Raw genomic sequence first — 16,809 nt, 5'->3', positions numbered from 1 at the left:
GGGTCATTTAACATTTTTTTTTTTAGGGCTGAACCTGAGGCATATGGAGTTTCCCAGGGGTTGATTCGGAGCTGCAGACACTGGCCTACACCACAGCTACAGCAACGCCAGATCGGAGCCGCGTCTGCGACCTACACCACAGCTCAAAGCTCTGCTGAATCCTTAACCCACTGAGTGAGGCCAGGGATAGAACCTTCATCCTCATGGTTACTAGTCAAGTTCATTTCCACTAAGCCACAAAAGGAACTCTTCAAGGGTCATTTAAAATGATGGAACCTGTCAGGTTGTCTGCTGGGGAAGGAGTCACAAAGACTCCTGTGATAAATGAGATAACGAGTATTTGGTTGCATCCATCGGGATTTTTTAGACCCTGGTCTGGGGGCTGGGGACACTTCAGTGAATAAAATAGATAAAAATCCCTACCCTCATGGAACTAAACTCTGTGGGATATGTGTGTGCGTGTGTGTATTCAGGTATTGTGATTCGTGTGCTGTCCTTGACCAAGTATTGGGGACTTGGGCTCAGTTAAGGTAGATCATACATGACCTTGAAGTCCTTCCTAGCCTTAGTTTTTTCAAAATGCTGATGTGATGAAGCATAATTACCAAAGCACTTGCTACATAGGCAAATATTTCAGGATAAGAAATCCCTTTGCTCTTAATTTATTAATTCATCTGTTTATTTATTTTGGCCACATCTCTGGCATGTGGAAGTTCTCTGGGCCAGGGATTGGACCTATGTCACAACAGTGACCCTTAACCCACTGCACCACAAGGGAACTCCAGAAATCCCTTTGCTTTTACCTTTTTTTTTCCCCTTTTTTACGGCCACACATATGGAAGTTCCCAGGCTGAGGGTCAAATTGGAGCTGAGGCTGCAGGCCTACGCCACAGTTATAGCAACTCAGGATCCAAGCTGCCTCTGCAAACTAAGCTGCAGCTTGTGCCAACGCTGGATCCTCAACCCACTGAGTGAGGCCAGGGATTGAATCTGCATCCTCATGGATACTAGTTGGGTTCGTTGTTGCTGAGCCACAACAGGAACTCCCCCCCTTTGCCTTTAAAATAGTGTATTTTGATCCAGAAATCAGGGAGCCTTAGACTTTCTCAAGATCCCTCTTTGTCCTTTATCAGATCTCTTTACATACGAGATGCTGTCAGGACCACCCCCCCCATTCCCTCAGCCCTTCCTATAGGTCATTTGTTTTCCGTACATGCTCACAGCTTCCCAAGCCTCCCCAACTGTTTGTCAGAGGGAAAGAACTTTGCCCATGTGCAGGGCAAGATGGAAGTCCTGGGAGTTAATGCTCTGGAAGGAACTCTCAACAAACAAGGGAGAGGAGATGGTGGAGAAATATCCCAGCATCTTCACCTCTAGAAAGACAATTCTAGAACATCTCTTCTAGGTCTTCAGTGGGTTTGAGTTTGAGTGGAGCCCATAGTGGTGACCCACTCCTTAATACACTTTTATTTTTTAAATTTTTTGTCCATTTAGGGCCACACCTGTGGCATATGAAAGTTCCCAGACTAGGGGTCAAATTGGAGCTGCAGCTGCCGGCCTATACAACAGCGACAGCAACGCCAGATACAAGCCACGTCTGTGACCTACACCACAGCTCCATGGCAACACCGGATCCTTAACTCACTGAGTGAGGCCAGGGATCGAACCTGCTTCCTCATGGATACTAGTCAGATTTGTTTCCGCTGAGCCACAACAGGAATACACACTTTAAAAAAAATACACACTTTAAAAACAAAAAAACTTCTGTCCCCTCTTGGTCTCACTTCTCCACTCTGCCAAGTTGAATGAGCTTCCTGGGGTCACTCCCAGGAAATACTTGTGTGTCAATCTTTCTCTTAGGTTCTCCTTTGGGCAGAACCCACACTAAAGTTACCTATTCACTTGACTTGAAGTGCACACATTGCAAGGCTTAGGTTGACAGGCTTGTCCATTTTGTACCTGCTTCAGACCAAATCAATCTCCTCTCTGCCTGGAATCTCCTTACTCTTTCTTTGATGACACGGTGATATTCATTTGATCGGTTTGACCAAAGAATCTGAACTCACTGAGTTGATAACTTCATGGGATGATTTTATTTTCCAGTGAGGGCTACTGAGTGTGTTCTTCGCAATGGGTAATGGGGACACAACCAGAACTTACTCCAATTCCATGTATGTAATCCATTAAAAAGTGATCTCATCTGAATTCGAGATAATTCCATTCTTCTTTGCTTGGGTTAAACTTGTATCAGAAAAAGAGATAGAGGTAGCAGCAGGCAGGCAGACAGGATGTGTTTTCTTCTTCCTCTTCTTCTTTTTTTTTTTTTTTTTTGGTCTTTTTAGGGCCGCACCTGCAGTATATGGAAGTTCCCAAGCTAGGGTTGAATTGGAGCTGTAGCTGCTGGTCTACACCCCAGCCACAGCAACACCGGATCCTTAACTCACTAAGCAAGGCCAGGGATCGAACCCACATCCTCATGGATACTAGTCGGGTTCTTCACACTGAGCCACAATGGGAACTCCAGGATGTGCTTTCTTACTCTCCATTTCTTTCTTCTCAGACCTCCCCTAAATCACAGACACTCACACTAACTTCTGGCCCAAACCTATGGAATGCCATTGGGAAAGCAGATTCTAGTAATCCAGCTGGCTGCAGTCAGCTGCCCTGGAGATGCTGTTGGAGAAAGAGGTGATGCCTGGATATCTTCATCCTCCTGAAGACTCTGCTTCTAGAGTGGTTGTAGTAGATGATATATGTGGTTTTTAGAGTAAGGTTCAGCTCCTCCCCGACCCCTTCCCTCTGCATAAAAGCAGCCATAGCTCCCTTTGCGTACAGCCTCCGATGTCCTCTAAAAGTTGGGGTATCATCCCATTACTTAGTTAAGTGGGTTGCCGTGTTCCCCGCTCCCTTGCCATACTCTATGGTAGCCAGAGGAAGCTGGTGTCTTCTTCTCTGCTCTCCAATGGCTTCCACGATTTGCCCAGGGGAGGCTGCTTCCATCTTTCTCTTCACTGGCACAAAACTCAGTACCATCAGGAGATGTCATCTTGCTAATCTCAGACTGTTTCTTTAGGGTTTTCACTTTCTGAAATTTCCAGAGGAGAAATGAACTCTTTATATCCAGTATCCCTCTGACCTTCATGGGATAAATCACTGTTTTTTTAACTGCTGGACCTGTGACACATGGAAGTTCCCAGGCTAGGGGCTGAATTGGAGCTGCAGCTGCTGGCCTATGCCAAGAGCCACAGCAATGCCAGATTTGAGCCTCATTCGTGACCACAAGCTGCAGCTTGTGGCAACGCCGGATCCTTATCCCACTGAGCAAGGCCGGGGATCGAACCCGTATCCTCACAGGTACTAGTCGGGTTCTTAACTGGCTGAGCCACAACAGGAACTCCCTGCATAGGATAAATGTTAAAGTGTCCCTTGTCACCCAAAGAGGAGGAGGGGGCCCCAAACTCTCTTCCAGCCTACCAGAGAGCTTGTCTAATCCAGATCAATCTCCTTTTCATATCTTTCATTGGTAAAAACATTCAGATCAGTTCAGCATCTTCGGAACAGAAAACAGAGCAGAAGTCTTTAGCCGTGAAACTGGGCTTTCTTTGAATTTGGCCTTCCAGAATTTAATACTTTTTTTTCTCAAGAGTGACATCTAAACCATTGTCTTGCACCCTCTCTGGATGGGAATATTTACCTTTGGTTCATGTCATCATGATATTACATAGAATTTTATAGCAACTCATTTACACTCCCCAGGATCCTAAAGAAACCATTTTTTGTTAGTCGAGAAACTAATTTAGGAAACCACAGGCGTTTCCAATAACACGATGGGAAAAAAGGCAAACATTTATTTTTATTTGCAAGTGCAGTTTCTGCCAATAGTTAGTGCTCACAAAACCTTTTAAGCTACAGTAACTTTTGGTAAACTTAATGAATACGTTAAAAAAGACCCAGTGATAAGAAAATTACAGAAAAATCTCCATTACACAGTCGAAAATGTTTGGAATCCAAAATCCACTATTTTCTGCAATGGTTTTTAATATTTGCTCTGGTTTAAAAAAGAATTTTTCTTTCTACTTCTACACAGTCCTGGTTTCATTAATACAATCTGTTCCATTAACTTTTAAGACTGCCATTTTCTGGATTTAGATTATTTTCATTCTTACATATTTATATTAATATTTTACATAAACATTGATTTGTTGTATTTTATTAAACAAAATCATAGATCCTATTTATGATGAGGCATTTCCAGTTTAGGGACAAACTGAAAATCTAATCAGTAGAAGGTCATTTTATGTCTTTTTTTCCTTTTTAACTATAATAAATAATTAGCAACCTATTAATTACAAACATTCTTAATTATGCTTAGAGCAACCAGAGCAGTTTCACAAATTTAAATTCATAGTTGTTACAGTATGTGAAGTCATTAAGAAAAGCCTCTGGTTTTCCAGTTTGGTAACAAATGGCTTTTTTCGTTTGATGCATAATTAATAGAAACTAATGATGACTATGTAGCTCTTTTGGAGTTTTAAAGGCAAATCTATATTGGCCTACAGTTAACATGCAAATTCATCCAACAAGCAACACAAAATGTATTGTAGTAGTCATTCATTTTTATCAACATTCAAGAAGATCTAGTCAGCAGCACAACTCTCCTAGGTCAGAAACACGTAACATCGGTCACAACTGAGTTCAGATCACACCCGGGAAAATACCCTCTTCCTAAGTCATCCTCTAGAGTCCAGACTTCCAGTACGATACAGAAACAACAGCGATTAATACTGTGGTACCAAGGTAAATGCAGACAAGGGTTTGGTGTGCTAGCGTATGGAGTTTTAAAAACAGTGACAAACCAAACCAAACATCTTGCCCTGTTCTCTCGCTTTTCCCTTTGTGAGACTGGAGTTCTCACAGCTGTTTGGAAACATTCAGTTCGGGGAACAGAATACAAATGATTCTAGCACTAATATTGTTCTGGAGGGGAGGGGGAATTTGGCCAAAAGGGGACCTCAAAGTACCCATTTGAGAGAGGGTACTAGGAGAAATATCCTGCTGTGCAAAAGACGGATTGCTATGAATAGCCTTGAAAGAAAATGTGTTTCTTCCCCCCACCCCAAAATATTTCACTTTATTCCAAGGAGTGCTTTTGGTGGTATACCGTGGCTCAAATTGTATGGTATTATTTTTGGTTGGAAAAAATGAAAGGCGCACCATCACCATCACCATCACCGTTAAGTCTTCTTCCATCACATAAGACACTTGTTAATATAAGAAAGATTATTTTCTACTAAAGCTGATGGTGACTGAGAGTCGTTCGGTATTCAAAGTTCCTAAAGAGTTGTTGGTTCTCTGAAAGGGATTAAAAAAGTAGGAAAGACTTTGTTCAAACTCTTGCTAGTAAACAAGTATTACCTCAACTGATACAAGGGCTACGTGACATCAAAGTACTATAAATTATCAAAACTATCGTACAGAAAAATTACAAATTCATTGCAAAATACATTACACTGCTACCATTAAGAAAAAAGTGCTTTTTGTTTTCCTTTCTTTTTTTTTTTTTTTTGCCAGAAAAGTATTCTTTCAATATAGAAAATCCTATGCATTACCCTGCATGTGGCTAGGATGTATCGTGACAGTACTGAGTTCCTTCTGATTTGCTGGATGAAGGGCTGAAAAATATAATAATGACTTATTAAAGCCGTGTTCCAAATGACCACGCCCCCTGTTGGTGGAGAGATGCCTGTTTAAGACACAAGAAGATGCCCTGGTCTGCCGAACCCTGCCGGTCATTGAGCAGTCCCACCCATCAGCTGGTCTGGAAGACGTAGTAGGCCTTTTGCAAGTTCTCTGGTTTCCTTGTGTTGTCCTGAATTATTCGCATGTCCCCGTGTAGCTTTGTCACCTATATGAATCCTCTGCTCAGTGATGCCTGTATTGTCTCATGAGGGGAACAATGCAAGATGGCGGACCTGCCAGCTTCAAGAATGGATGTCCAAGGAGTTCCTGCGCTGTGGCTCTTTGAGAGGGTTCCCTCACCAGCATCAGGTCCAGGAATCCTCGGAGCATGGAAGAAACCTGTGAAAACACCAGATGCCATCCTGAGCACTGACACAGAAACCCAACCCAGTTTCCCTAGAATGGTTTCCCAGCAAAATCATTCTATTAACAATGTCAAATTCCAGAAAGTCAGTATGAGGAGAAAGAGGTTATGGAAGCAACAGCAGGTAAGGACATGATGGTGTCAGGAGGTGGATGGGAGGGGAGATGTGTAGGGTCCGTGTATATAGTGCTGATATGTGGAAACGGCACCTCTCAGCAAGCCCTGCTGCCACTGGTGGCTCCCTCAGTGGAGCTTCAACTTAGCATCATTTTTTCCGAGCTTGGCCTTACCTGACAATCTTTGGGAAACAGAAAAGACCCTACTTGGTCCCTTAACCATGTTCCTCATTGCCTTGCACGAGCCAGCCCCTGCCTACCCTCTGACAAGTCTCAGCCTTTCCCCCTGCTCCCTTTGCTCTGGCTGGGGGTCTGGGCACTGCTCCTCCCTCTGCCTGGGGCATTTTTCTCTCAGATCTTTGCATGACTTGCTCCTTCTTTCCAATCAGGCTCCAGTCCCTTGAAAAGGCTTCCTTCACTCCTCAACCAGAACTAGCTGCCAATCCCCTCTCTGGTGGACTCTCTCACATCACAGTGTTTTATTCGCTTCAGAGTGTGAACCACTCTCTGAAATTATTATTATTATTTGTTTTTTTAGGGCCGCATCCATGGCATATGGAAGTTCCCAGGCTAGGGGGTCGAATCGGAGCTTTAGCCACCAGCCTATGCCTCAGCCATAGCAACACCAGATCCAAGCTGCAACTTTGACCTACACCACAGCTCATAGCAATGCCGGATCCTTAACCCACTGAGTGAGGCCCGGGATTGAACCTGCGTCCTCATGGTTACTAGTCAGATTTGTTTTCGTTAAGCCATGACCAGGAACTCCTCTGAAATTATTTGTTCATCCATTTGTCTGTAGTTTATCACCTGTTTCCCTAACTAGGATGTAATCCCTATGAGAATCAGGAAATCTGGGGACTTGAGCTGTGATGTGACAGCAACGAGAACAGTCTCAAGCATGAAATAGGTTATCAGTGAGGGAGTGTTGAATGGAGCATCGATTTACTCTTCCAGCCAAGCCTATGAGACAGGAGAAGGTGTACCCCATTTTCCAGATGAACTTAGAGATGGAGGGGTTGACTCACTTGCTCAAGTGAACAAGAAGGAAAGAGATTTGAATGCAAGTAACTCTAATTCCAAAGTCCATGCCCATAAAGCAGGATCCACTCTCGGAAGGGATGTGCCAGTCTTTAAAACTACAGGGTGGTATTCCCGTTGTGGCTCAGCAGGTTAAGAATCCTGCAAACCTGTGAGGATGCAGGTTCAATCCCTGGCCTTGCTCAGCAGGTTAAGGATCTGGCATTGCTGCAAGCTGCAGCATAAGTTGCAGATATGGCTCCAATCCAGTGTTGCTGTGGCTGTTGCATAGGCTAGCAGCTGCAGCTCTGATTCCACCCCTAGCCTGGGAGCTTCCATATGCCACAGGTGTGGCTGTAAAAAGAAAAAAAAAAATCAAATAAAACTACAAAGTGATGGAAAAATTGCAAATTGATTTTGTACTTCACCAACAGATGCTGCATCTCACCTTGTGCAGGTCCTTCCCTCTTGGAGGTAAACTGTCCCGGATCCGCCGCATGGCCTGGAGGGGAGGCTCATTGAAGTAGGGGGGCTCGCCGTCAATCATCTCTATCACCATGATCCCAAGGGACCAGATGTCCACCTGTTGGGCACAATCCACTGATCATCACAGGCAAAGAGAACCTTCTGAAATGTTGGATGTGTCCAGGGAACCCTAGGGATCCATACTCGTTCATAAATTAATGTGGTATTTGCAGCATCTCCAAGTTTACAATTCAGATTTATGGGCTGAAGTGTTGAGTGACCGAGTGTTTGCTAATGGTCTTCATCTGCTTTTTAAAGACAATTTCAGTGAAGATTCTGACAATCAGTACACATGAATGTCTTAACACTCTCATGTTTAGAACTTTTTTTTTTCACTCCCTTAACTTGGGTGGTTGAAAAAACCATCCAAAGTTTCATGTCATAAACAGAAGAAAGTTGCATTTAAACCATAGGAAAAGAAGGGAAAAAACTGGCTTATTCATAACAAACTCCAAAAAGTTACACGACACACTATATCCTGATTCTTTTATTAATGGGATTTTTAAAAATAGTTCTTTGTCCCCATCTTTGGGGCTCTTTCCTTTGTGTTTTATCACTTTGGAGCAGTGTGCACAAAATCTTGCTCTATAAAACAGCTTCCAAGGAATAGAGGAAAGGAAAGGGAGAGATGACAAGCCATCCTTTCTGGATAAAGAATGGGAAGTCAGGAAAATGAGAAGCCACAGCTGGGCTATAAAGCACAGTCGATTCCCCCTTTCAGCCTCATTACACGTCTTATCGGTTAGCTGCATTCCTGTTCTCACCCGAGCCGTGACCTTCAGGGAGAATTGATGCTCTTGGGACCACAGTGAGATAAACAAGTGGAGTATTCATCCAAGGGGAAGAGAGAAGAGTCTGCCTTAACCTCTGTCACTGTCCTTCCTGATTTGTCCATGCCCCTCCTCCACGCTTCTCTTCTCTTGGGATCTCCTTTTGCACTATAATGTATGGAAACACAGTGTGCCCAGGTGAAATGAATTCCTTGCATGTGTGTTTGTCTGTGCATCCCACAGCTTCTAGTTACACTTTTCCATCCCAATAAAGCCGTTTCCCACTTCTGGGCCCTCATCTTAAATATCCAAACATTGTCCCTTAATAGATTATGAGAATATGTGGAAGCAACCTAAGTACCCATCAACAGATGAATGGATAGAAGAGATGTGGCAATGACGTACAATAGAATACTACTCGACCATAAAAAAGAATGAAATGTTGCCATTTGTAGCAACATGGGTGGATTTGGAAGCTATTATGCTAAGTGACATGTCAGACAGGGAAAGACAAATACTGTATGATATCACTTATCTGTAGATTCTAAAAAATACAACAGACTAGTGAATAAAAAACAAAAAAGAAGCAGACTAACAGATGCAGAGAACAAACTAGTGGTTACCCATGAGGAGAGGGAAGAGGGGAGGGGCAGCATGGGGTAGGGGATTAAAAAAAGGGGGATTATTATGGGATTATATGAAATCATGTGTGTGAACCTTTGGAAAATTATAGAGCACTGTTGAAATTAAAGAAATTTTCATTCAGTGAAAGAAAAAGATCAAAAAAAATAAAAAACATAAACAAAAAAATTAATTATGAGCAACTGTTTCAGAGGAAACAAAAATTGTGCCATATTTTAAAATATGTTACCATATTCATTTTTTTTGGGGGGGGGGCCCTGTGGCATATGGAGCTCCCAGGCCAGGGATCAGATCTGAGCCTCAGTTGCTACAGCTGTGGCAACACTGGATCCTTAACCCGCTAGGCTGGAATCCAGCCTGCATCCCAGTGCTCCAGAGATGCTGCTGATCCTGTTGCGCTACAGTGGGAACTCCTGTTACCATATTCACATATCATTTTTCCAGTCTTGGGAACCCTTCTCTGACCCTCTATCCTCCGAATCATCAGCACACCTGCTCATCTGTGTGTCTCCAGCCATAGGTTACATTGCCTTGCTTTGTGTGAGCCTGGCCCTGAGGGTGAGATGACAGTTTAAGGGATTCTTCCCCCTCCTATCCATTTAGGACCTCGATAAACGCTCCTGCATCAATACTGTGGCAACATCTGAAGTGGTGGCCAATATCCCTTCTGCCACAACCGTCTCTGTGACAAGTCTAGGGAATGGGGGTCAACTGCAGAGTTAAGCATCACCCTCCTGATCACCTGTGGTCATTAACTGTCCTGGAGCCACTGCATCCCTGAGCCTGCTCAGGTCTTACCACTCCCCAACAATGACTGTCACCCCCTTACCTCTGTCCCATAAGGCAGTCTAGAAATCACCTCAGGTGCCATCCAGTAGGGCGTGCCAACCAATGATTTCCTCTTGGGCACCTCTTTGGAAACTTGAGCACAGAAACCAAAGTCAGACAACTTTATCTGAAAAGGAAAGGAATGCAACAAACTAACAATTTAAAAACACTGGCTTGGACACTTGCGGCAACATGGATGGACCTAGAGATGATTAGACTCAGTGAAGTAAGTCAAAAACAGAAAGACAAATCCCACATGCTATCACTTATATATGTGGAATCTAAAATATGACACACATGAACTTACTAAGAAACAGAACCAGACTAGCGAACAGACCTGTGGTTGCCAAGGGGGAGGGGAAGTGGAGGATGGGGAGTTTGGGGTTAGCAGATACAAACTATCATGTATGTATAACTGAATCCCTTTGCCGTACACAAGAAGCTAACACAATACTGTAAATCAATTATATATCTATAAAATAAATTTGGAAAAATACTTGGTTTCAAGATGTAGAAATATAGAAAGAGTTTTAAATTTCAAACGAAACTGTCTCATTATTAACAGGCCTTGGAAACACTGGAGGAGGGTCTATTAGATCCTTTTCTTGGAAAGGCACAATCCATTTTAATGAAAAAACCTTTCATGGCTCCACCTGTGTTGGTTGGCAAGTTTAACTTCTGCTACTGATCTCTTTTATTGAATTATGAAACCCCCAAATTTACGATGCACTCAAAACAACAAATGCATTAAAATTCAAACCCACACCTTTCATGTCATGTAAGAGATGATGCTGAATGTTAAGTAAATCGCCATTCTCAACTGGAGTTTTGTACAAAATGCTGCACCTTAGGGATTTTTGTGTGGAAGACATTTAGATTTTTAAGTATCATGAGATGATTCAAATAACCAACCTTATTTCTATGTTTGAATTACTGCAAGAACTCATTTATAAAGGATGCTGAGATATCATTTTAAATACTGGCTCCCCCTTTCTTCTGGTTTTCCTCCTTTGCTCAGGACAATTGAAGTTACTAATGTGAACATTGAGGCAAGTGGAACTAAGGGCATAGAAACTGGGTGTTTGCACTTGGTTACAAGGGGCTTTGGTGGTCATCTTAATTACACAATGTAGATATATGTTATTTATCTTTAGCTGTCATCAAAAAGAAAAACACTCTGAAAACCCTGGCACAAAGCTTTTAAAGATTCTGTGACAATCTATGTGGGAAAAGAATCTGAAAGAGAATGTGTGTGCATCTATGATTCCCTTTGTTGTACAACAGAAATTATCACAGTCTTGTGAATCACCTATACTTTGATAAAACTAAAAAAAAAAAAAAGGATACTTTTAAGAACACACTGGATCCTTAGGCTCCCTGCCAGTTTATTATATTACAGGTGACCAGGATTCAGTTTATCTCTGGGAGGCATGATTTCTGTTCGTGGTGACCAGACCTGAAATTCAGATAGTCTCATTGAAGAGGATTGACACTTAGGATCACTGGTGATGACAGAATACATTAAAACAAAACAAAACAAAATGGGGAGTTCCCTGGTGGTCTAGTGGGTTAAGGATTTGGTGTTTTCACTGCTATGGCACAGGTTCACCTGTCTGGGAACTTCTGTATGCCATGGGTGCAGCCAATATAAAAAGCAAAAAAACCCCACAAAAAACCGAAAAACAACAACGATTCAGGCATTGGTTGGCAATGGTTCAGAATGGCCATTGGAAGTTAAAATTTCCATAGATCAAAAGTACAATGTCTAGGAGTTCCCGTCGTGGTGCAGTGGTTAACGAATCCAACCAGGAACCATGAGGTTGCGGGTTCGGTCCCTGCCCTTGCTCAGTGGGTTAAGGATCTGGCGTTGCCGTGAGCTGTGGTGTAGGTTGCAGACTCGGCTCGGATCCCGCATTGCTGTGGCTCTGGCGGAGGCCGGAGGCTGCAGCTCCGATTGGACCCCTAGCCTGGGAACCTCCATATGCCGCAGGGGCGGCCCAAGAAATAGCAAAAAGATTAAAAAAAAAAAAAAGTACAATGTCTAAGGTACAAGTTCTCCCTTGATTCTCTTTATACCTCTCTGAACTTTTCTCAAACTTTTTCTCTGGCTCTAACTGCTGCTCACACCTTAAAAGTTGGGGCTTTCTGGAGTTTGGGTCCCAGATCTCATCTTTTCTCTTTTTCTGTGCTTTTGCTAGATACTCTTTTTTCCTTCCAGGCTTAATGCAGATCTCTCTCCTTCATTCTAAATCTATACATCCATCTAGTTTGTTTCCATATGGAGTTAATTTTTGTGAAGGGTGCAGGGTCCATGTCTAGGTACATTTTTAGGCATGTGGATGTCCAGATGTTCCAGCAAGATTTGTTGAAAAGACTATCTTTGCTCTGTTGCATTGTCTTTGCTCCTTTGTCAAAGATTAGTTGACAGTATTTATGTGGGTCTACTACAGGGCTTTCTATTCTGTTCCATTGATCTGTATGTCAGTGCCGCACTGTCCTGATAAGTTCTAAAGACAGGTAGTGTTAGTCTTGCGCTTTATTTTTCTTATTCGATATGTGCTGACAATTAAACTCCCCATATAAACTTTAGAATCAGTTTGTCACCACAAAATAACTCACTGGGATTTTGACTAGGATTGCACTGAATCTATAGACCAAGTTGAGAAGAAACGACACCTTGACAATACTGAGTCCTTCCTATCCAATGGAATATCTCTCCATTTATTCTTTTTTAAATTTTTTATTTTATTCATCAGAGGTTTTGTGCTTTTCTCATATAGATCTAGTACATATTTTGTTTGATTTATACCTAAGTATTTTGTTTTGGGGGGGAGTGTTAATGTAAATGGCACTGTCTTTAATTTCAAATTCCACTTGTTTATTGCTGCTATATAGCAAAGTGATTGATTTCTGTATATTAACTATATATCCTGCAACCTTATTATTATCAATTAGTAGGTCTAGTTTTCTTGTTGATTCTTTTAGATTTTCTGCATAGATGATCATGTCATCTGTGATCAAAGATAGTTTTATTTCTTCCTTCCCAATCTGTATAGCTTCTATTCCTTTTCTTGTTCGATTCCATCAGCTAGCACTTCCAGTATGATTTTAAACAGGAGTGGTGAAGGGGGACATCTTTGCCTTTTTCCTAATCTTAGTAGGAAAGCATATTTAATTCTTAATCATACCTCAAAGCCCTGATCACATCTTACTCCAGAATTTTTCTAGGAGCCCATATTGCTCTCTCCTCTCTCCAAATTTAAGAGAATTTAGTACTTATTTCATCTTGAACTGTTTTCCAAGACTGATTTTGTCCCTCCCGGTAGAAAAGATATTGCTCAGGGGCAACAGCTCTGCCTTTTAATTGTGAAGTTGCAGTGTGTTCCTTAAGAGCTGGGAAAACAGTAAATATTCAAAAAACTCAAACTACTAAGTTGATTTTCTTTGACATGACACATGCATTTATGACAGCAGATCATGTGACAGAAGACATATTGATGTTCTTTCTGAAACCATCATTGACACACCGAAGACAACCACTTCTAGAATCAAAGTTGGGACACAGATGAAATGGAGGTAATGTTTTGGAAATCATTAATGTGTTTTTCTTTTTCTATTTCCTTGTTCATGATCTTCTCTCTAAGCAGGCCAAGGTTAGCAGGGTGTGGTCGGGGTGGTAGTCCTTCCATTTGGATTGCTCTAGATAGAATGCTAGAGAAATCTGGTTTAGTAGAGAGATGATTTTTCTCATTTGTTTGGCATATCAAGAATCAAACTCAGGAGTTCCCGTCGTGGCGCAGTGGTTAACAAATCCGACCAGGAACCATGAGGTTGCGGGATCGGTCCCTGCCCTTGCTCAGTGGGTTAACAATCCGGCGTTGCCGTGAGCTGTGGTGTAGGTTGCAGACACGGCTCGGATCCCGCATTGCTGTGGCTCTGGCGTAGGCCAGTGGCTATAGCTCCGATTGGACCCCTAGCCTGGGAACCTCCATATGCCGTGGGAGCGGCCCAAAGAAATAGCAAAAAGACAACAACAACAAAAAGAATCAAACTCAGATGATTCAGGACATAGAATTTCAAAGTGGCATGAAGAGCGCCCTGTGGCTATGGAAGCTGGTCCATAATCCTTGCTGTCCTATTGCAAAAGGAGTCTATTATTCTGAGAAGTGAAAATTCTACAGTCCATCCCTTTCAACCTATGATTGTTTGTAGAAGAGAACAAAGAGCAATGACTTGATTATGCCAGGCCCCAACTCTTTATTATACATCACCCCAAGCAGATGGTGGTAGGCTTCAGAATTATCTTAGTAGCGTATATTCCCCATACAAACAAGGGAGAAGAGAAGCCACATGCATCTGTGCTCAGATGTGATATTAGAAACAGTTAATAATCAGATTCATCTAGACCAATCAGAATCTAGACATAAAGTTGAGCACTGGCCTGGAGTTATCCTGGGGGCATTACCATCTTTAATGAGGCAAGTGGGGTCCTGGTAAATGGCTGGGGTCATGGGGGACTACCTCAATGACTAGAAACAGTGGCTATTAACCAACAAGCATGAGAATATCACAACATTTTAACAATGGGTGTAGATATACTAGTGAATATGGCTGACCATCAGCCTTGGCCATGCCCAGCATGACCTCCACGGAGAGATGGGCACAACAGAGTGGGTGGGAATGAACTTGAGGCAATGCTGCTGGATTCCATGGCCTTGGTGTGGTGTGCATGGGTCCAGAAGCTCCTTCCAATCTCAGTGAAAGAACAGGGAAGTGCCTGGCACAAGCAATGGTTGACATGAGAGGTAGTCTCAAGGATAGCTTTCAAGACTTGGGGAAAGAATCTGCAGTGAAATACTACAGAGATGTCCTGCTGAAAAGGCCAGCAGCTGATGGGACTTGTTAATGCTTAATGGGCATTAATCCAGACAGTAGAAGAGGGTGTTACACCAGCAAGGAACAAGAAGATAGATCTTACTTCCTTTACCCTGTGGTCCTATAAGTCACATCTGCCTCCATCCTGAGGAAGATGGGGAGGGAGGTGGGAAGAAGGAGTGAATGGTGGCCAAATCTGAAAGACTGAGGTTTTGTTTGTTTGTTTGTTTGTCTTTTTTTGCGATTTCTTGGGCGGCTCCTGTGGCATATGGTGGTTCCCAAGCTAGGGGTCTAATTGGAGCTGCAGCCACCAGCCTATGCCAGAGCCACAGCAACTCGGGATCTGAGCCATATCTGCGGCCTACACCACAGCTCACGGCAATGCCAGATCCTTAACCCACTGAGCTAGGGCAGGGATCGAACCTGCAACCTCATGGTCCCTAGTCGGATTTGTTAACCACCGCGCCACAACGGGAACTCCCAAGACTGAGGTTTTAAAGGTACAGTTTAATCTTGTAATAATGTAGCTGAAGTCTGATAAACAATGTTCAAATTATTTAACATTTAACAGACCATATTTAATAGAATTAACATAGTTTGAAAAAAATTCTAGTCAGTGAAGCTTTTTGAAGTCGAGGTTAGTTTTAAGAAATAGAGAGACTATATAATTGTGTGTGTATGTGTGTGTGCGCATGTGCCCACACATGCACAGTTATTTCCAAAGCTCAAGCATGAGTGAATTTGCAACTCTTTTATGCAGATAGCAGAGGAATGATTTGCCAAGAGATTTGATTTGCCTGTAAATTTAAGAAACTTGAGTGATCAAGGAGGTGAATGTATTTTGGTATGGGCCATTTTAATTTCATTATCTTTAGTGTGGTTTCTTTTTCCAGACATTAAAAAAAAAGACCCCAAACCTGACAGACTAATAATTATCTTCCTGACAAAATGTAAGAGGAGAAATTGAAACTCTACACTTGGAGGCCAGGCCTGTTCTTCTGTTGTAGGAGTATAAGTGCTTTTGCATAATTTTTTTTACTCATCCAAGTCCATGAAAGAGACAATTTTCTAAAAGAACATAATTGCGCACAACATTCTTCTAAATAAATCTGCAAGTAGATAATGAGAATTCAAGTAATGAGTATAATAAAGCACCATAGGCAGTTCTCAAAAGCAAATCACATAAACTTTAAGTTGAGCCTTATTTCAGTTGGAATTGCACCTACTTGGGTATTTAGGAAAACACTTGTGTCTCCTTAATGCTGTTAGAGGCCAAGAGAACTACAGCGAGCACATTGCCTGCCCCCTAAGAGGAGATCTGGCCAGTTCCACAGGAGCCAGACAAGGGACTAGAGCTTAGAGCTCAGACAAAGCTGCTGCTTAAACATGAGATCCTATTCATCTCAGTGTGTCCTGGCTGGGAATCAGGGGGCCCATGAAAACATGCAAAGAGGGAACTATATAATTGTGCGTGTGTGTGTGTGTGTGTGTGTGTGTGTGTGTCTGCGGTTATTTCTGAAGCTTGAGCGTGAGTAAATCTGCAACCCTATAACACAGATAGTAGAGGAGGAACAATTTTACCAATGTACTTAGTTTGTGCAAGTTTTTTTTTTTTCTTTTTTTCCTCTCTCGCTTTTTAGGGCTGCACCTGTGGCATATGGAAGTTTCCAGGCTAGAGGTACAGCTGCTGGCCTACACCATAGCCACAGCACCTGTGGGATCCGAGCTGCATCTGTGATCTACACCACAGCTCATGGCAATACTGGATCCCCAATCCACTGAGCGAGGCCAGGGATCGAAACTGCATCCTCATGGATTCTAGTTGGATTCGTCACTGACCTGCTGCGCCACAAAGGGAACTCCTTTGTTCATGCAAGTATTATGTGTGGAAATAAGCATCCATTTCTCTGGAGTATATGCTTAAGAATAA

General features: G+C 42.5%; 1 protein-coding gene across 1 annotated transcript in view; it reads right to left on the bottom strand.

Moving 5' to 3' along the window:
- Nucleotides 1-3,834: 3,834 nt before the first annotated feature.
- PAK5 (p21 (RAC1) activated kinase 5) overlaps nt 3,835-16,809 on the bottom strand; it is a 76,467-nt gene continuing 63,492 nt past the window's right edge. The window contains exons 6-8 of the mRNA XM_047770199.1: nt 10,006-10,131; nt 7,688-7,822; nt 3,835-6,078 (exon numbers count right to left, since the gene is read on the bottom strand). Coding sequence (XP_047626155.1) covers nt 5,923-6,078; nt 7,688-7,822; nt 10,006-10,131 — 417 coding nt within the window. The 3' untranslated portion in view covers nt 3,835-5,922. The remainder of the gene's footprint in view (nt 6,079-7,687; nt 7,823-10,005; nt 10,132-16,809) is intronic.

Source organism: Phacochoerus africanus, chromosome 3 (assembly GCF_016906955.1).
Source record: "Phacochoerus africanus isolate WHEZ1 chromosome 3, ROS_Pafr_v1, whole genome shotgun sequence".
NCBI lineage: Eukaryota > Metazoa > Chordata > Mammalia > Artiodactyla > Suidae > Phacochoerus > Phacochoerus africanus.
Note: the sequence above shows the minus strand (reverse complement) of the source record. Positions and strands in the feature narration are given on the sequence as shown.